Source organism: Monodelphis domestica, chromosome 5, assembly GCF_027887165.1.
Source record: "Monodelphis domestica isolate mMonDom1 chromosome 5, mMonDom1.pri, whole genome shotgun sequence".
Lineage (NCBI taxonomy): Eukaryota > Metazoa > Chordata > Mammalia > Didelphimorphia > Didelphidae > Monodelphis > Monodelphis domestica.
Genome location: NC_077231.1, coordinates 241536470 through 241558201, shown reverse-complemented (window position 1 = coordinate 241558201; position 21732 = coordinate 241536470). Strand labels below are relative to the sequence as shown.

At 36.5% G+C, this 21732-nt stretch overlaps 1 protein-coding gene across 4 annotated transcripts in view; it reads right to left on the bottom strand.

Annotated features, from left to right (window-relative positions):
• Positions 1–21207, bottom strand: part of WDR37 (WD repeat domain 37) — a 98757-nt gene extending 77550 nt beyond the window's left edge. Inside the window, exons 1-3 of one of the 4 annotated variants that reach the window (XM_056799995.1) lie at positions 21048–21207; positions 20802–20886; positions 3244–3421 (exon numbers count right to left, since the gene is read on the bottom strand). In XM_056799995.1, the coding sequence (XP_056655973.1) occupies positions 3244–3381 (138 nt within the window). In that variant the 5' untranslated portion in view covers positions 3382–3421; positions 20802–20886; positions 21048–21207. Of the gene's footprint in view, positions 1–3243; positions 3422–19708; positions 19921–20801 lie in introns of those variants that run through there. The other 3 variants (XM_001365396.3, XM_056799994.1, XM_056799996.1) reach the window with 3 other exon arrangements.
• Positions 21208–21732: the final 525 nt, after the last annotated feature.

Here is a 21732-nt window from a genome sequence, read left to right as displayed (position 1 = left end):
CACACTACCTTACTTCAGGCCTTCAATACCTTTCACCTGTACAATTATGATATCCTGAAGACCATAAAATCTGTTCTCCAAATTAACATCAGATTAATATTCTTAAAATATTGCCTTGATTGTCTAATAACTGAGAGAAAAAGAAAAAAATCCTGGAAAAAGGGCATTAATAATATTCACAGGCTCAGACTTCAGTATACAAATATCTTCATAAATTGTAAGAAAGAATTAGTAGATGTGATTCATGACTGGAATATCTTATTCAAAAAGAACCAATTATACAAAAGGTAGTGAAGAGAAGGGAATAAGCATTTATATAATGCCTACTATGTATCGGGCACTGTGCCAAGTGCTTTACAAATATCTCATTTCATCCTCACAACAACTCTGGGAAATGTTATTATCTCTACTTTTCAGATGAGGAAACAGAGACAGAAATAGATTAAGAGACTTGTCTAGGTTCATACTGCTAGTAAATGCTGGAGACTGGATTTGAACTTGGGTTTTCCTGACTCCAGGCCCAACACCCTAGCAACTATACCACTTTGCTACCTAAGAGGTAGCTGGTCAAGAACATCTATCATATATGAAAACCCAGGAGGAAAAATCATCTTAAGAAAGCTTTGGGGTAAACATTAACATTGTAAAATAGACATCATTGTGACAAAGACAACCTGGCCAAAAGATTTTGGGTTCTAAAAGCAAATAGGAAAAAGAAACGGAAAACTTCAAGTCTGGATATATGAAGCTCTCTATGCTAACAGCAGAGAATTTGATAAATTCTTGCCAAGCTCTACTATTAATTTCATCTTTCAGAAGGTGATATTTGTGTCTACTCCTCTCTAGATTCTTCCTCTTAGAAGTCTCATCAAATTCAATACCTTCCAACATTACCTTAACATAGATGAGTAATTCCTAAATCTGTAACGTTAAGGGTAAATTTAGGGGTTGAGGCTGAATATATTATTTAATGGTCACCAGGGATTTAAGTTCTAAATCCCAATGAAATACTTAAGTCAGTATGGGATTTTATGGTGGCTTATTTACAATAGAAGAGAGAAATTTAGAAGAAGGAGAAGAGGAAAAGGGTAGAAGATCTATTCCAGCCTGGCCTCAGCCAGGTTAAATCTAGCTTGGCTTCCAGCCACAAGGTCTCCTCCAAGATGAAGGGCCTCCTCAGAGGATAGTGCCTTCAGAAGGTCAAGGAAAGGGGAAGTCAGCCTTATCAATCACCAAGGCCGATTCTGGGAAACCGCCTCACCTAAACCATACTATAGAGGTCCTCCCAGTAAACTCCAATTCCAAATCTGATAAAGCCTCAAGCACACCAAACACCACCAAAAGTTCCCAATACTGCTGAGAGAGACCCTCTCACAGGAAGTGACACGAAATATAAAGATAGTTCTTTACATCACTTCCTGTGCCTCACATGTACCAATGATGGCTTAAACTTGGCTTAGGACAGCCCAGGGGGTCAGTCAGTTGTTTCTGATTTGTCACTTGCTAGCACATGCAGTCATAGGCCATCCGCCCCTACAGTTAATCCTTAAGTGGGGGTGTATACATTCCTGGTTGCTAGAATTCTAGACTAAGCAGGGTGGAGTAAAACTAAAATTCACAGTAACTACTATTTTGTTCTCCTGAGCTCCAGATCCACTTTTTCCATCTACTAAACATCATCACCGAAATATACCTGAAAAGTCTTAATTCAACTGCTACATTTTACAGATGAAGAAGATGAAATCCAGAGATGATAGATGATTCGTATAGGTCCTCAGAACCAATTTGGCCTGTATTAAGACTCTTCTCATCAGGTTCCTGGACCCCAATCTAGTCTCTAACTCAATTTCAGGTAAAGAAAAGGTGGGGTCTGGAAAAAAAATACTATCATTAATGATTAGTCACTATTTACTAGGCAATTTGTAATCCAAAATGAAGCTCTGAGGACAAGGACTTCATGTGGGCACATGCAGCCCCCTGGCTTGGCCACACAGAAGCCTGGCCCTGCCTCTGACTATTGGGGGGAGGGGGAAAGGGGTTACACTAGAGTGAAAAGAGCTGGTAGCCTGGCCACCCCCAAACGCAAGGGAAAGGTATGGCCAGCCTGCCCCTGTCCCTCCCCTAAACACAGGAGTGGGTGGAGTACTGCATGCAGCTGAGGGCAGGGCCCAGAGCTGGGGGTGGGGCACAGGCACCCAGTCTGGGGAGGAAGGTGGGGCATGATATTGGGTCCCTAAAAAGTTCCAAAAGGTTCACCATCACTGTTCTTATTCTTCCAATCACTAAACCTTTAAATTCCCTTAAAGGTCACAAGCCTCAAATGCTCAGAAACCCTCAGTGGCTCTTTGTAACCTACTAAATAAAATCCAAAATTGGCTTGATATTCAAGATTCTTCATATTCTCACTTTAAGTTACCATGGTAGCCTTATCTTATACCACTTTCCACATAATATATAAAGATATATACCAAATATTCATTAATATAAGTTAATGAATTCTTTTCTTTTTCTTGTTTGCCATTCCCTATATCTGCCTAAAAAGTCCTGTCCCCTCAAAGCCCTTGCCATCCCCATCTGTTGAAATCCTAACTTTCAAAACCCAATTCAAATATCATCTCTTTTAAGAGAACTCCCCCAACAATATCTCTTCAGATCACTCATAGAATTTTGTATCTTTTAGATATGCCTAGCTTGTTTTATTATAGCTATGAGTATTACAAGTCCTAGCTTCCCTTTTAACCTGTAAGTAGGTAATAAATTATAATTTATTGAATTGAATGTGTAAGTAAATTAAATAATGAATTCTGCCACAATTCCTGAAGAGAATAAAAACTAAGCTGAATAACTGCTATCAGAGACAACATACCATGCTGAAGAGAGTACTAATCTCCAGCTAAGTTCAAGTCCTGTGTATGAAACCTACTGATATGACTATAGACAAGTTACTCAGATACCTCTCTAAACCTATATAATGCTGAGAAGTTACTAATATGCATTTTTAAGGAATTCCTCACTAATAAAATCCCAAGTTTAAAAATCCAATCAAGTATCATAAAAGCATTTTCATATGTGTGTATGCACATACATATACACAAGAATGATTAAGAAAATTCTTGGCTCTTCCAGAATATATGAATCATATCTAGATATGACTTAGGATATCTGGTTTCATCTGGCTTTATAAAACTATATATAAATATGATCATAACTGAGAAAGGAAGACAATGGTCAATGTCAACTTACTTGTCCTTCCAACATTTCTCTTGGCAGTCCTGTCCTTTCTTGTTCTGAACTGTTAGTTCGTCGTATAGAAAGACTATGTGATTTGCGTTTCTGCTTTGCCTGGCGAGCAGTTGCACAACTTCCACTTTCTGTGGGCATTACTTCTAGAAAATAATGTCCTGGTTTCTCCTGCAATACGCTAAACAAAAAAAAAGGGGGGGGGAGAGAAACAAATGAAGGTTTTCTTTTTTATTTTTTAGGCAATAAACCACAATCAAAATTTGTTTCATTAAGTCAGATAATTTTTTACAAGTATTTACATTGCATATAACACAAATATTGAGATTTAGGATCCAAAAATTTTTTAATTTAAACAACCTTTAAGATAATAGCTATGGCCACACTCTGAGATCATTCACTACCCCTCCAAAAAGCAAGAAAGAATGATATGAGCTCAAACTTGGTTATCTGACTAGCTGCTGCTCAGCTTCCCGAGAAGTTACTGCAGAAAGAAGAAACTTATCCAGGCAAAGGCCACACATATGGAATAAAAGCAGAAACTCTTTAAACTTTAACTTTTTAAACTTTTTGATTGAAGTAGCTACAACTAAAAAGTTTTAATTCTTTGCCTTCCCTCTTCCAATTCATCTGCATGAAAGACCAAAAAAAATTAGCATTGTTAAATCTCAGTTCTTAAACACAGAGGGGGACATTATCATCTGATGGAAGAAAGCACAGTTTCAAAAATGATGCTGACCATTTACAATTACAGATACCAGGTTGCCTCCAAATGACACTTTTCTAAAATAGTGGTAGCAGTTTCCTTTTACAAAGTTTTGACATAAAATAAAATCTATGCCTATTTCCAGATGCAATTTGTCCAAAGTTAAAGATAAAATCAAGTAAAAAGATGATCAAAATGCAGCTAGGTGGCCAACTGTAAAGAGAGCTAGGCCTGGAAATACGACTAAATTCAATTTTGGCCTCAGATACTTCCTAGCTGTGTGACCCTAGCCCTTATTATCACTCTTCTGCCTTGGAGTCATTACTTAGAAATGGGTTAAAAAAAAATACATCAAAAGTTATAAAATACCTAGAAGTTTCTAAATTTTCTCAAGGAAGGCCTGGTTAAAAAATGTAACTTTATTAAGCTCTCTGTAACAACACTTTGATAATAAATGGTAGCTTTTGTTGACTATATTTTTGAGGTTTCAAGTAAAAAGGGAATTCTAAAATACAATGTATCATGTATTTATGGTTTTTCACATTTGACTCCTTTCCCATCCTCCACTTTAGTTTTATTGAAATTATTTCTTTAATTAAGATTATGTAAAAACATTAATTATAGAAATATTGCAAGTGAACAGAATTACTTTAATTTGTCTATTTTTTCTATTTTGAGCTTACATATATAATTTGAGTTTATATAATGAACAATTTGCATTGGGAAAAGGAATCAGTCAAAAAAGTATTTAGTATAGAAATAAAATAATAGCAAGTTGATATTTATGTAGTACTTTAAGCAAAATACTTGACATATCTCATTTCATCCATTGGTAAGCATGTAGGTAAGCAAGTTTACAAGAAAAACACCTAAAATACAAAGATATAGATATATAGATATATCTATCTCTATATACATATCTCCATTGGTAAGCATGCAGGTACATACACACACAAAAGTTGTTTGACTAATTTTTACTTTTCAATAACATATAATTTGTAGCATGAAGTAGAAAGTCCATCACTAAGCCAAAAGCTCACAAGCTAAAGAATGTAGTTCAACTGCATACTAAAAAAAGAATCTGAACAGAAATTCCAACCCTTATTTTAACAACACTGAATGGTTTCATTCTGCAGTTTACTTGTCAAGTTTTAAATTTAAAGACCAAAACTAGCCTACTAGGAACTTCTGCTTTTAAACACACTAAGTTTCTATGACTACCTTCTAAATCACTAAAAACCAAGAAGCTTATTCTTTTAGTAAAATATATGTGGATATTTTAAAATGATCACATATCTAAACCAATTCTAGACTCTATTAAGAATACAAAGTACCTGACTTCAATTATAAAATAAATTCACAATATATTTATAAGAATGGCTTCAGCTTTTGAGAAAGAATATTTTGACAGCAAACTACATAGATTACCATCACCAGATAAAAGTTACAATGTATAGGCAATTCTATTTGAAATTATATCTTTAAGATGCCTAACAAGTGAAATATTTTCAATACCATGAAGTAAAATGTCACTATTATTTGCTTTAGTCTCCCATGTTACAAGGTGGCTCAAATCAGCCTATATATAACCAAATTAAACTGAGATAATCTGGTAAACAGAATATTGATTTGTTCTCATCACCAATACTTAAAAGACAATTTTACCAGTTTAAAAAAGTTTCTGCAATGTTAAAATGAAAATACAAAGTTTTTAGAGCTGCTTTTTTTTTTTTTGCATAGATATGGACCTATGATTTTATCAGTGTGGGGAATTCTATGTTTAGAAACTTCCTTGATTCGCAATCCAATTTTATCTTAAACAGAGCTTTAAAAAGTTGCCTAGGAGGCACAGAGAGTTTAATTGCCTTACTAGGCTTCAGGACTTTAAACCATAAAAAAAGAAACTGAACATTGTGTCATTTTAATAACTAAGCTTGGTCCCAAAGGAATTGGAAAAAAATGAACTTACCACCCTCTTTGCAAAATGAGCAACTATGGGTTTGATATACTGCACATGTCAGACATGATGTGTTGCTTAGTTGTGCTAAAAACTGTTCTTCCTCCCTCTTTAAATAAAAATCTTTGTTATAAGAGATAACTTGCTGAGCAAGGAAAGGGTATCATATACTCAGAAATAAAGATGATGTAAATATAAAAATAAATTTTTTTAGTTTAAGGGGAAAAAAGCAAAACATATACTTTGGAGCCATACTTAATTTAATGTTTTCATCACCAGATATTTATAAAATATTGATATGGGACAGCTAGATGGTCAGTGGATAGACCCAGGCCTGGGGACAGGATATTTTAGGTTCTAATCTGACCTCAGCCATTTCCTTGCTGTATGACCTGGGGACCTTACTTAACCCCAATTGGTTAGCCCTTATGAGCCTTTGAATGGATACTTACAATCAATTCTAAACCAGAAGGTAAGGGTTTTAAAAAAAAGAAAGAACATTGCTTTCCTTCTATTCCTGAATACTTTTCTAGGTTCTTCAGTTCCTCCTATCTGACTATATTCCTCCAATGCCTGTTCATCTACATCAGGCCTACAAACCATGTGTGTTCCCTGCAAGGGTTTTTCTGATAAGAGATAGAGGGAGGGAGGGAGAAAGAGAGGGAGGGAGGAGGGAAAGAGGAAGAAAAGGAAGAGAAGGCAAAGGAGGAAGGCAGAAAGACAAAGGAAGGAATCCACAGATCATCTATTGAAGGAAAAACATTAGGCTTCAAAAGAATGAGAGTTTAAAAGAGATAGAAAGGTAAGAATTAATGCAAGAACAAGGCAAAGAAATCATACTTAGAAAAAGGTACAAAAAATGGCAAAAGAAATTTGAGAGAAGAGGGAATTTGTATTACAACTTAACTAAAAGAGGGAAAAGAAGGGGGAAAATAATTAATTTTTTTAAAAAGAATTTTTAAAATTAATTAAAACTGAAAGCAGAGAAAAGGTTGATAAATGGGAGAGTTGAGAAAGGGAGGAAAGAAAGTCTGTGGGGAAAGGGTTGCATCAAATTAAACAAAACTAATCAAAGGAATAAACTACTAACTTAAGAAAGAGGAATAAAAAACACTTGTAAAAAGACACTAGACACAAATGGAAGAAAATAAAAACTAACTCAGGACTTTAAATATAAATTAAATAATCCAGTAAAATGAAACCGACAGATTGGCTAAGAAAGCCCAAAATCTGTTGTTTACAAGAAAAACACCTAAAATGCAAAGATATATAGAGAAACTTGAGAAATTGGAACAAAATGTATTATGAATCCAAAAAAAGTTGAAATTGTAATCTGGACAGATAGAATAAAAAGTTAAAATCCACAATGTAAAAAAGGAAATTACATTGTGGACAGCAGTCAATGTACCAGTATCAATATTAAATTTATAGCTCTAAATGGCATAGCATTTAAATTCACAAAAGAAAAAATTAAATGAACTGCAAAAATACATAAACAGTAACAATAAAAGACTTCAATGTTCCTCTTTCAAAGATGAACAATTGAGAGAGAAGATAAGCAAAAGGGAACTCAGAGAATTACAGAAACTAGTGAAGAATTAGAGCTAATAAAAGTATAGCAATTCTACAGAAACTACAGAATATGCATATTTGATTATTATATTTCAATATAACTGATTTCCTTTTTAATACTACATATTTTATGCATTAAAAACATTATTCTGAAAAGGGCCTACAAGTTGGTTTCACCAGACTTCCAAATGTTCATGATACAAAAGATATTAAGAATCCCTGACTTAGGTCAACTGCTTATACAACATGCCAAGATAAAATTAGTAACTTTTATTCCATGAATTTTAAAAGTTTTGTACAAACAAAACTAACTCATCTGCATTTAGAAGGTTAGACTTGGGATTTGGAAAAAAAAATCTTTGTATTAAATAGCTCTGAAAAGGGTTTGTATCAAAAATATATAGACAACTAAGAAAAATATAAAAACCCAAACCCATTCCTCAGAATATAAGTAACCAAACAAAATGAACATATAGTTTTCTAAAAAATAACTATTATCAACCAATATGATTACATGCAAACTTATCAACTACATGAAAAAACACAAATCACTAGTAAGAAGAAAAAGGTGATATTAAAACAATTTCACCTAACACTTAGCAAATTCCCAAATGAGAAAACATAGGAATAGTCTATATTGGAGGAAATCTATATTGTAGAAAAAGACACACTAATGCACTGCCTTGTAGAGGTGTGAACTGGTACAACAATTCTGAAAATATTTTGAAATTATACAAATAAAATGACTAAAACATCTAGCCTCTGACTCAGAAATTCTACAAGTTGATGACAAAAAGAAAAGTTCAGCATATAACAAAAAAAATCATTTGGTGGTATCAAAGAAATGGAAAGAAAGTAGATGTCCATCAAATGGGGATGGGCTAAACAAATGTGGTAGAGAATGTAATGGAATATTAATGTACTTATAAAACATATATTATCAAAACAGAATAGCATGAAAAGATATCAAATTGACACAAAGTAACATAATCCTTGTCAGAAAACAACATACATAATGCCCACAATAATGTAAAGGCAAAGAATGACTACAAGAGACAATCAAAACTAAAATGACCTTGCCTCCAGAGAAGACAAAATACCTATATTCCTACTATGCTATTCCATTAACTACCCTGCTTTGAACTTATATTGTCCTCTGGCTGACTACTGAAAGGAAAATATCAGTGGAGGCTTGTGAGCTACACCTTCAGTAGTATAAACCCAATGGGTATTTTTGACCTTGGTTAGCTGACTTTTTTTTTTTTAACCCTTACCTTCCACCTGGGAGTCAATACTGTGTATTGGCTCCAAGTCAGAAGAGTGGTAAGGGCTAGGCAAAGGGGGTCAAGTGACTTGCCCGGGTCACACAGCTGGGAAGTGTCTGAGGCCACATTTGAACCTAGGACCTCCCATCTCTAGGCCTAGCTCTCAATCCACTGAGCTACCCAGCTGTCCCCAGTTAGCTGACTTTTAAAGAGCCTGGCCTGTGAGCTGGAAGCAGGAATCCAAAAGGATGCTATGCATGTCACTGAAATAATTTACCAATGGTTACAACATAATATGGAGTACATTAACTCAAAGAAATAGCCACATGTTAAAATGCTATACATTAAAACCATTTCCTTTTTAAAATTTTTATCAAGTGTTATTTTGCAAGGCCTGATCTACAAACCACAAAAATCACTAAATGCAATAATATGAAATAACACTATAAAAATAAAATGAAATTAGACTGTGGAAGGCCCTGAATATGATAGGAATTTGTAACTGTTTCTCCGAGGAGATCACTAAAGGTGAAGGTAAAAATAGGCTTAGTAAGACCTGCACATTGGAAAAATCACTCTGGCAACAACAAAAAAGAATAATAACTAGAAACAGGCAGACTATTATGAGAAAAGAACAATTCTTAAAAGAAATGCAAACATGAATAGCTATATAAAGAGAAATGCAAATCAAAAGATCTCTAAGGTTTCACCTCACACCCAACAAATTGGCAAAGATCACAAAAATGGGAAAAGGCAATATTGGAGGAGTTCAGGGAAGATAAGCAGAATAGTATGTTGTATGCAAATCATGTGACTAAAATATTCATACCCTAAGAAAAAAAGATTCTAATACTAGAAGAGGTCATTAATAAGATCAAGTCTTGTATACACCAATCAACAAATCAATAAACATTTATTAAGCACCTACTATATGCCTGGCACTGTACTAGGTAAGCAATGGATATGCATGGATATTTACAAAAGCATTTTGTATGATAGAAAAAACTGAATGTCTACTCAAATTACAATACAGGAATGTAATCTATTCTTGTGCTATAAGAAATGACCAATGTGACAGAGAGAAACAGGAACAGATTTACATGAACTTTCACAGAAAGTAAACAGTCAAGAAAACAATATACACAATGATTACAAGAATATAAACAGGAAAAAAAAAGCACACAAAAAGGTTATGGTTACAAAATTATAAAGAACAAGACTGACAGGGCAGTGAGGTGGCACAATGGATAAAGCCCCAGGTCTACAACAGGGAGAATCTGGGTTCAAATTTGGCTTCAGACATATCCTAGTTGTGTGACCCTGGACAAGTCACTTAACCCCAACTGCCTAGTCCTTGACTTCTGTCTTAGAATTGTTACTAAAACAGAAAGCAAGGATTAATAACACAACAAGCATGATTTAAAAGGAGAAATTGCAGACGTCGCCTCACTCCTTCACGGGAAAGGAAGATCCACATGTGCTTCATAATTTTAAGTACTGATGAGTTATGTTCATTTTTTCATCTTTTGGGGGGTTTTTTGTATTTAAAAAATACTACTGTGGTGAAATTGAGACACTAATGCATTGTAGTAAGTTGTGAATTTATTCAACCACTGACAATTTGGAACTATGCTCTATAAAACTGTGCATACCTTTTGATCCAGAAATACCACTACTAGATCTGTGTCCCAAAGAGATTTTTAAAAGTGCAGGTGTCTACTTCTACAAAAATACTTATAGCAGCTCTTTTTGTGGTGACAAAGAATTGAAACTTATAGGGATGTCCAGTAATAAGAAATGGCTGTACAAAGTAGGGTATATCATACTGATGATGAATACTTCTGTGCTCTAAGAAATGATGAGCAGCACAATTTCAGAAAAAGCTGGAAATACCTACATGAGCTGATGCAGAGTGAAATAAGCAGAACCAGAGAATATTGTACTCAGTAACAGCAATATTGTGGCTACTCTCAGCAATTCAATGATCCAGGACAATTCTAAGAGATTAATGACAAAAAATGTTACCCAGCTCCAGAAAAATAACTACTGGAGTTGGAATGCAAATGAAAGCATACAATTTTTCACTTGTTCATTTGGGTTTTTGTTTTGGGGTTTTGGTTTTAGATGATTATTCACTTACAAAATTGAACAATATGGAAATATGTTTTGCATAATAATACATCATAACTCAAGAGGGAGGAAGGAAGGAGACAATTTGGATCTTAAAATTTCAGAAAATGTATGTGGAAAATTGTTATTACCTGGGGAAAAACTAAGAAAATAAGAAAAGTCTAATAATACTCACAGCAGAAATCCAAAAAAGAACAGTGTAATAAAATCCAAGGAAGAAAAGCTGCAGGGGGTAGTATAAAATGTAATAAAATGTCCAAAAAGAATGAGGATTAAAATAAGGTAATGGATTTGGAAATTAGGAAGTTATTGTGTCCTTGAAAATAACATGCTATGTAAAAGAAATTGAAAGATTAAATGAAGGGTAAAAATTTAGAGAAGACTACCACTTCTAAAAAGTTTGTGAAAAAGTGAAAGTTTGGATGACTGCTGGAGGAATAATAGGGCCAAAGGAAATCCATGTTTTTCTTTTTGTTTTGTTTCCAGCACAGAAATGTGAGAAAGTTAAAGGACAAAAGTGAAAGGAAACATTACAGATGAAGACTGAAGATGAAAGTTCTATTCGGATGATCAATAAAGCAACTCAGACAGATAAGTACTTATTAAGAGCCTACTATGTGTAGGCACTAATACAAAGAAAAGCAAAAAACAGTTCTTTCCCTCAAGGAACTCATGGACATAATGAGGGAGACAACATGTCAATAAGTGGACAAGTAAGTTATTACCTAATGACCTAAAAGGGAAGGCATGAAAAAGAATCTCAATGGAGGTGAGATTTTGGCTAAGAATTGAAGGAAGCTAGGAGGTGGAAATGAAAAAGAAGAAAAAGCTGCAGATTTAAAGAGACAACCAGAAAAGTTCATGGAGTTGGGGGCAGGAAGGTCACTCAGTGGATTGAGAGTCAGGCCTAGAGACAGGAGATCCTAGGTTCAAATCTGGCCTCAGACACTTTCTAATTGTATGATTCTGGGCAAGTTACTTAAACCTAATTGCCTAGACAGGTGTTGGTGAAGACAAGGCAGGGAGCTCAGGGGTGCTGTTCTATTCCCCCTCTCCACAACACCTAAGGATATTTTTCACGTGTCCTACCCCTCTGCCCAGCAAACCAATGTAACTATTTCTTCCCTCCACAGTCTAGAATTATGGGGAGGGGGTATTGGGCAAACCATCTCTAAAGGGTTTGCCAACACTGACCTAGCCCTTACCACTCTTCTGCCTTAGAAAAAAGGCAGTTTTGATTCAAAGACAAAAGATAGGGATTTATTTTTTAAATGCAAAGGGTTGAAAGATGGAGAGTCTTGTTCAAGTGCATCAAGGAAGCCCGTGTCACTGGTCAGTAGAGTACATAGAGAGCAGTAATGGGTAAGAGGGCAAAGGAAGGAGGTAAGATAAGGTGGGCTTTAAAATCAAAATAGAACTTTATATTTGCTCCTAAAGGTAGCTGGGGGTGGTGGGGGTGGGGGGAAAGTGTGTTTGTGTGTGTGTTTTGTAACATGCTCCAAATTCAACTTAAGTAAAATCAATTTGAGAGAAGAGAAAAGGGGTCTAGGATAGTTTAAGGGACTAATTCAAGGTTGGTGGGCATGATTTAGATTAATAGCTAGCAAAGAAGACTGAGAAGGAGCAGTCAGAGAAGTAGGAGAAGAATCAGGAGAAAACAATGTTATAAAAAACAAGAGAGAAGATGGTACAAAGAGTGATCAACAGAATCGAAGATTGATTGGAAGCCAGACTCTAGAAAACTGAGAGTTAGAGGAAAGGTGTAAATCATTGTAAAGGATCTTGTCTAGGAGTTTAGCCATGAAAGGAAAAGCAATAGATATCTAGTAAACAGGTAATGGGATGGGCTAATCAGGTGAAGGTTTTTCCAGGATATAGGACGATGAGCATGTTTGTAAGCTGTAGAAAAGTTAGTATAAATGTAGAAATGAGAAATTAATGAGTGGAGATGACAGAAGAAGCAACTTGATTTAGGGCAGGGGTACAAATATAAAAATTCACTTTAGCAAGGAGGATCATCTCATCCTCTATGACAGACAGGTAGAAGAAAAAGATACCTAAGACTCTAGAACTTTACAAGAATTGAAACACAATAGAAATAGAAAAAATAAGATAGAAAAGAAATGCAATAGAATTTTAAAAAAACTCAAATCTTAGTTTATGAAGTGTCATAATCTAGGCTCGAAGGCTGACCTTGTTATTTGCCATCTGTGATACAAACAAATCACTTAAAGTCTCTAGACTTCTGATTAACTTATCTATAAGATAAGAATTCGAATTATATGATCTCTAGGATCCTTCCAGCAATAAATCTTTGAAGGAATGATAAATGCTTTTATTGAATGACACTTCTTTTCAGTATGTTAGGTAACAAAAGCAAAACTCTGCCAAAAGAGGACTTCTGTGGTTTTGGCTCAATATCAATTTTAGCCCTTTCCCCCCATGATTCTCATTCTTATTGACATTACTTTCCAGATAAGAAAACTCCCTGAAGTATACTGCTAGATATATAAGAGTTTAAGGATAGGTAAAAACAGGAAAACTCACTCAGAGTCCAAGTTAGAACTTTGTGTGAGAAGATTGAGAATTTTAAAAACTTTTCTCAGGATATACTAGAAAAAAGACATTAACTACAACTAATGACAGCTGATAAGAGTACAATAAACAGTTAAACCATTAAAAAAATTGTTTATAAAAGCAGAACAGTTCTTTCAAGACATCACTGTAGTAACAGCACAGCATTATGGTGAAATGATATAATTCCCAAAAAGCGCTGACTTGAGAACCAAGGGACAAGGGTTCAAATCTCAGCTCTACCAGTCACTACACAAATGGCCCAAGTCAAGGAAAGTAACTTATTTCTGAGCCTTATTCTCCTCATATGGAGACAGAGGACTTAGATTTGATGAACTTAGTCTAGGCTTTCCTTTCAGCTCTAAATTTATGATTCTATATTAATTTTTATGATTCTAACTCAACAAGGGAAAAATCACAATTCTACACACTTTGTTTAATAAACAAGAAAGAAAAATTCAGTAAAAAATGGTTCAAATAAAAATATCAATCCTTGTTTTAAAAACCCTTATCTTTGGTTTTAAAATCAATACTGTGTATTGGTTCCAAAGCAGAAGAGTGGTAAAGGCTAGGCAATGGGGGTCAAGTGATTTGCCCAGGGTGACACAAGTAGGAACTATCTGAGGCCAGATTTGAACCTAGGACCGCACATCTCTAGGCCTGGCTCTCAATCCAGTGAGCAACCCAGCTGTCCCAAAATATCAATACTTAAAGGGATAAATTTCAATTACTTAGAAAACATGCTCATATAAAACAATTACTCAACAATGCCAGAAAAATATAGCATCACTGTCTAGGACATTCAAATCCAAACAACAGACTGATCCCAAAAACAGGAAAAACAATTAACATCATTAAGTAGAAGGTTGTTTTAAATAAGGTGCTTTGCCTTTAGAAATGTATTAGTGCCTCTAAATATGTCCACAGTTCTGTAAAGTATACTTGATTTTGTATGTTCCTTCTAATAATATATTGACACTTGAAATTAACTAATACAAACTTTTTTTAAACTAGCAACAATTACTCCACATAAAGTGAAACCCTGATTCATAAAGTCTGTTCTTGGTAAATTTGCTGTTTAGTTTTGGTCATCAGCATGTGTACATGTTAATGGTTAAAAAATGTCTTGTTACTGTATTGCTCTATTTCAAAGAAGCCATAGGGCAAAGCCCAAACAAAATTTTTTTTGTTATATAAAACTAATTTCTTTACTCAATTATGTCTATATTAGTAATTAGTTATAACAACCACAATGAACAAATAACTTTTAAACTTCATTCTGCCAAAAAACAGACTGCAAATGTCTTTGACTTTATCTTTGGGATACCAAATTAACCAAAGCCAGAAAGTACTTTTGAAGCACAAGAAAAAACCACTGTTAATAAATAAACATGTAATACAGTGCAAGTAGAAAAGAATATCAACATTTATTTTAGCAAACTATTTACAATTTTATAAATATGCCAATAATATGCATGATACCTACAATAGACATTGGAAAAATTATAATAAAAATACAATCAAGTTGTATATATTTTATATGTATACACACACACAAAAGGAAAATTTTAAAAACCTGGTTGCAAATCCTAGCTACACTAGATGTCACTAGTAGTGTCAGAGGCAAGGGGGTGCCATCCAACAATTGTTGCAAAGGTAAAATCAACATGCTTGGACAACAGTTTGAAGATTGTGGGGGGAGGGTAGCACATTTGGGGGTTAATGTGGAATGCAGGATGAATCCTAGGTTGAGAATATGAATGACTAGGAAAATAGTGTTGGCTTCTACAGTAATAGGTAAGATGGGGGTAGAGAGGGAAGGTTTAGAGGAAAAGATAAGTTCAATTTTAGACATATTGAGTTTAAGATGGATAATGCTGTGAAACGTTGCAATTAAAACACTTTATTTATCATGTCAGGGATTTGAAAACAACCTACACCATTCTGAAAAGGTCACTTCAAATAATGTTTAATTCACATTCATAGCACATACTAATCCAGCTACTTATCAAACTATGTACAAGGGAGAGATAGTGCTAGCTCCTGTAGGGGCAGTAACTAGATTACTATGCAGAGTGTAAATTCTAGTTTTACTCCACCCTACTTAGTCTTTAGAATTCTAGCAACCAGGAATATATACACCCCCACTTAAGGATTAAGTGTCGGGGAGGAAGGCCTATGACCAGCATGTGTTAGCAAGTGACAAATCGGAAAGTGACTGACCCCCTGGATTGTCCTTCGCATCACTTCCTGTGAAAGGGACCCTTGGCAGACTTCTGGAACTTGACCCTGGAGGAGCTCAGCGTGAGACCTCATACTGCTTTCCTTTTAGACTGTCACGTGGTGAGTTATAAGGCTAACTCCCCTTTCCCTTGGGTAAAACAGTTCAATTTCTCTCTCTTCTCTCTCTTCTCTCTCTTCTCTCTCTTCTCTCTCTCTCTCTCTCTCTCTCTCTCTCTCTCTCTCTCTCTCTCTCTCTCTCTCTCTTCCTTCTATTGTAAATAAACCACCATAAATTCCATTCTGACTTGAGTATTTCATTGGGATTTAGAATTTAAATCCCTGGCAACCAACTAAACATATTCAGTCTCAACCCTAAATTTACCCCTTATAAGAGTTAGGAAGATCAAGAACTCAAAATCCAGTCAGACATTTATAAGTATGTCATTTTTAATTCAGGGTTTTAAGGTAAGCTACTGTACTATCAAGGAAAAGCTCTTGCTTAAAATTTTTTTAAAGTGTATTTTATTGGAAAATTTTCCCAACACAAAAATTCCCCTAAAACACAAGTTAAAGATCCCAGAAGTGTCACTCATATTGCCCTGTCAAAGTAACTTTCCTTTACTAGCCTTCAATTTCCTCAAATACAAAATGAGTGTTTTGAAAAGGATTTATCGCTAAAGCCCCTTCCAGTTCTAAATTCAGCTTCAGGTATTTATTACTTAATCTTCAGGGAGCTGATTATTTGAAATCTAGCATCTTTATTTTTCTGTATTATAGATGCAAGAGTAACAGACAAAAAAAACTGTTTGGTTTAACCTCTCTGCTTAAAAAGTATACAAAACTTAAGGGGGCAGCTAAGTGGCTCAGTGGATTGAGAGCCAGGCCTAGAGACAGGAGGTTCTATGGTCACATCTTACCTGAGACACTTCCTAGCTGTGTGATCCTAGGCAAGTCACTTAACTCCCATTGCCTAGCCCTTATTATTTTTCTGACTTACAGTATTAATTCCATGACAGAAGGTAAGAGTTTAAAAGAAAAGTATACAAAACTTTAGTCAATAAAATAGTTCATCTAGAAAATCTCAATGGCAAAATTAGTCATTTAAGTTTCAAATAAATTACAATTCTTATCTAAGATTAATTTAAAACTAACTCCAAATTAATATCTAAATTGTTTTATTAACTATTAATCCTCTCACCTGAGATTTAAGTGACTAATGTGTAATACAGGAGACTGAGATAAGTCAATCATAAAACTGGAAAGCAAAAGGCAAACTCCTGTCAAAGGTGATGATATAAACAATTAGCTGTGCTTTTAAGAAAATAAGGTGGCTACATTTTCAAAGGAAAATTAGTCTTCCTTTTAATGGAATTCAGTTACTCAGTGCCAGAGGTCAAGATCCCAATAAGCAAAAAATTAGTTTACTTTTTTTTATTTAAATATTCTTTTCAAGTTACTAAAGCCTAGAATCTTTCTCTAAAATCCTTTACCTCTAATTCATCAAAAAGAGGGAACTTAATGGAAATAAAATGAAAATAATATCTCCTGCCTCTACAATCCTGGTCTATGTTGTTTACCATCTCAATCTGCCACATAGCATTAATAATGCTTAAATTTCAATTTTAATATTTTTTACACACCTACTACATGGCTAGGGACTGAGAGAAATACAAAACTTTTAGATAAGCTAGAGTCCTACCTCATGAGACTTTCAATCTGGAAGATAGGAGGAAGATATATCTTCACAAATGGTATAAGAACACAAAATCAAAGATGTTAATTACATGATAGAAACAAATATCCAATGAGGCTCACAGTAAGAAATAAAAAACATTACCACCTACTGCATGGGGGGAACAGGAATTATCTATCTAAACTGAATCTTAAAATATATAGGTAGAATGTCAACAAAGGGCAATGTGAGATAGAGAAAGTCGTTCAGGCACATAAGATGGCAATGGAAGGAGAAGGAACCTCCAGAGTCAATCAGTCCAAAGCCCTTAGTTTAAACAACTTACATGGATGCAAGAAAATGGTATCAGAGCCAGGATTTGAACCCAACTTTTCTAAGTCCCAAATGCAGAGCACTTGCCACAATTTTGTGAGCAAAGTCTGGATAGATAAAGCAGCAACAAATTATTAAGAGGTTTGAATGCAGAGTTAAAGAACTTGACCTTTATCTGGTAAGCAATAGGGGAGCAGAGAAGTCAGAGCTGAAACGACCTTAGGGATCACAATAAATTGTTTGAAGGGGAGGGTGGGTCAATTCAAATACTTTCTAAGGATCACTAACCCCAAAGAAGGGTCTGGTCTCTACTTCAGAGTACTGATCTAGAATATCATTTAATCTCATCCTTTCATTTTACAAAGGGGGAAAAAAAAGATAGTACTTAAGCCCAGTTTCTCTAACCTCATTATCTTCTAACATTTATAATGTACTCTAAAGTATAAATTGCATTTATAATGCACTTTAATCCCAACCATCCCAAGAAACAGGTGGCTACTTTCCCCATTTTGCAGAGAAAGAACATTAGTATCACAAAGATAAATGATTTTCCCATAATCATCCAGGTAGTAAATATAGAAATGTAATGAAAAGTCAGAGCAAGGATTCCTCACTATAAATCTATATTTGTTCTATTACTACCCGGCATAAAGTACACCACCACTACCAGGACTAGATTTTTGCAAAGAAAGATAATTTTAATAGAAATATGAAGGCATTTGATGGAAGAGAATGTAGCACTGTATAATAAACTATTTTCATATAAATGATTTTATATGAACCTCACAAAGTTTGTGAGATAAGCAAGGCAAACACTTATGTACTTCATGTGACTGATGAGGAACTTGAAGTTTATCCAGAGGAAGTAACTTGCCAATTGTCACAAAGATTACAAGGAACATAGATAGCTGTCAGTAAAACAAAAATAACCCGAATCTTCTGGCTCCAAGTATATAGTGTGCTTCGAGAATCAAGGAGGCTTTATAACTAATGCCTGGCCTGGAACCTTAGTCTTACTGACTAATCTTTCCAAGTTCAAATCTGCCTCAGACACTTACTGTGTGACCCTAGGAAAGTCATTTAACCCTATTTGCCTCCGTAGCCTTACCCATAAAGTGAGCTGAAGGAGATAGCAAAGCACTCCAGCATCTTTACAAAGAAAACTCCAAATAGGGTCATGAAAAGTCAAAATCAACTGAAAATAACTAAAGAACAACAGTGTATTTTGCATTACACCTAGCTATTTCATCAACCTGTAGTTACACATTAGGACAGGTTCAATAAGCATCAAGTGAATGAATGAAATCAAAGTATATACACACATTCAGTAATCACTTAACCTGCGATAATTAAATCACAGATCAGTCCCTATCCCAAAATTACTTAAAAAATAAGACTTAAAAAAAAAAGAATAATAGCGTGCTCTGCACAGGAGAAGCAAATAATTTGCACAGGCTGTTATATTACAGTGGACAAGTCAAGAATGGTTTTGTTCACGTTGGGGGTTTTTTCCACAGTGACTTCTCGGATCTTTTGTTTGGGACAAGAAGCAAGTGAAATTCATTACACCAAAACAGGAAAATAAGGGCATCCAGATGGAACCAGCCGTGCACGGCCATGAAACCTAGGCTCACTTTGCCCGGAAAAGTCCAACAGCTGCTGCTCCACTCCGAAGTACGCCGCGCTTCCTGCCCCGCGGTCCCGCGAGGAAGAGTCAAGGAGCAGCTCCAGAGCTTAGAGGGTGGGGGGTGCATCCCGTGCTCAAGACAGGGCACGTCCCACCCTCAGGGCGGTGGAGACCCCTCCCCACCACTTAAGGCGCAGGCTCCCCGAGGAGCTGCGGCCAAGGAGCCCCGCGACTCCCGCGCCGCCTTCTCCAGGGGTGAGGAGGGGGGCTCCAGCCGAGAAGATGGCGGCCCTGCTCCCGAGGGTCAGGGGCTGCCCCGAGCCCCGAAGACGAGCGGAGCCCACATCCCCGGGCGTGGAGAGGCCCAGGCGGAAGCGGGCTCCTGCCCTCCCCGGGAAGCCGCTCTCACCTGTCAGAGCCGCAGAGAGGCCTCACGCCGCTGCCAGCTCACTGCCCGCCACGGGCTCCTTCGCTACTAGCACTGGATGCTCCCAGTGTCTGCACCACACGCGCGCCAACCGGGCACGATGGAAAGGTGGCAGAAGACAGCAGCGACCTGGATGACTGAAATGGACTGACACAGGACGATCACTCTCGTCGGGTCCAACCCCTTGCCGCCCCACACTTCCGGCTGCGCCGGAAATCCCGCCCATCCGTCTCCATCCTGTCGCCATAGAGAAGGGAGCTGATGGCAGCGCGCCCATCGCTATTCGGCCCCGTTAGGAAGTTCCCAGCTTCCGCTGCATTTTCAGGGATCTGATGGGGGTGGGGAATAAACAAAAACCAGTGCGTAACTTGCTGGTAGAATAGCTGGAGGGGCGTGATGTGGCGTAGAGGATTACACCAGGACACAGTTCACCAACCTTTCCATTCCCACCCGTGAACCAGGCCTTGAACATCCGTGCTGGGCCGAGCGGTTAAGGCTGGATCCTAGAATCAAACAAAGAGACCTCCGGGCAAGATAGTGCTCTTGTGCGGGATGCCCATTGCTGGCAGCGTCGGGGCGCCCCTCAACCTCAACGCCCCACAGGGCTGCAGAGGAATTGGCTTTGCCTTGGCTCTGGGGTATCTGGCCCTTGTCTTCGTTTTACAAAATCCTGGAGATAGTGGAAGGGGACTGAGAAGATGAAATCCTCTGCTCAAGTTTAATTCATGGCAGAGCGCCAATCAAAATACAAAGTCTCTAGGCTCCATTCCTCTCCCCTACTCTCTCTTCTCCCCTCCCCCCACCCGGCATCCATCCCCGAACAACAAGCTTTTAAAAAGTCCCTTCTGGTCAGTTGTCAGTCAACATTCATTTATTAATGTGCCAGATATGGTACTAAGCGCTGGTAATAAGAGAAACAAGCAAAAACACAGTTCCTGATCTCAAGGAGCTCACATTCTATTTCAGTCCCTCCCTCACATTCACACACACACCTTCAAAACAAATAAGTTCTAATATCTTTTAACATAAATTAAACCTGAAAACCCAGAATTGACCCTCTTGGGAAGATACTCACTGCAGTGACTTTTCAAGTGATGTTCCAAGATCAATCAGGTTTCAAGTCCATCTGTCTAAAAAAAATGCTCTCAATCCGGGAAGAACTGTTTAGAGGAAAGTGGGGGGGGGGGGGGGGGAGGAAAAGGGAGGGGGAAGAGACTTCTTTAAGATTCAGGTTCAACTGAACTGTTCATAGCTATTTAATCAGTTTCCAAAGCTTAAGATCCAAGCTGTTTTGAAAGGGTTTCTTTTCCATGAATCTCACCAATGATAGAGATGAGTAGGTGTACTGTGATTTGGCTGCATAGAGGCCTTATGGAGATAGAACTATTAATATTTCAGCTTATCTGCAGAAGATGAGTCATCTAGTTTCCTTTCTGAAAGATTTGATCACCATTGGCTAGAAAGAAAAAGCAAAATCAGCTGTTCTTGGTGAAAGGTGGGACCTAAATTGCTGATTTTCCCCCCTCTTTGGATCTCTTTTAGATAGAAAGATCTTAAATCCTTATTTATACAACTAGCAGTCATCCTCTGCCACAAGTAAAATTCTGACTAAGCAATTAAAATTTACATAGACAAACTGGGGGTTGCATATAGCAAAAAAGTAATTTCCACCTTTTGTGAGGTATTTATGAGGGTCAAAATTCTCTATCTTGGAAAAGGTATATAGGATTCATACTTTGAAAAGCAGCTTTAATGGGATAGGTAAATGCTTTATTTAACTTCAGGGTTCTGATTGGGTTCAGGGATTTATGGGAAATTAGTACTTGGGAAGGAGCACTATCTGACAATATAAATAGGTTTGTCCCAGCAGATGCAAGAAAGTGATTTGGGGTTTTGGTTTTCAAAAGATTATTACAAGAATGAATAATATGGAAATAGATATTGAGTGACAATGCATATATAACCCAGTGGAATTGCTTGTTAGCTCTGGGAGTGAGGAGGGAAGA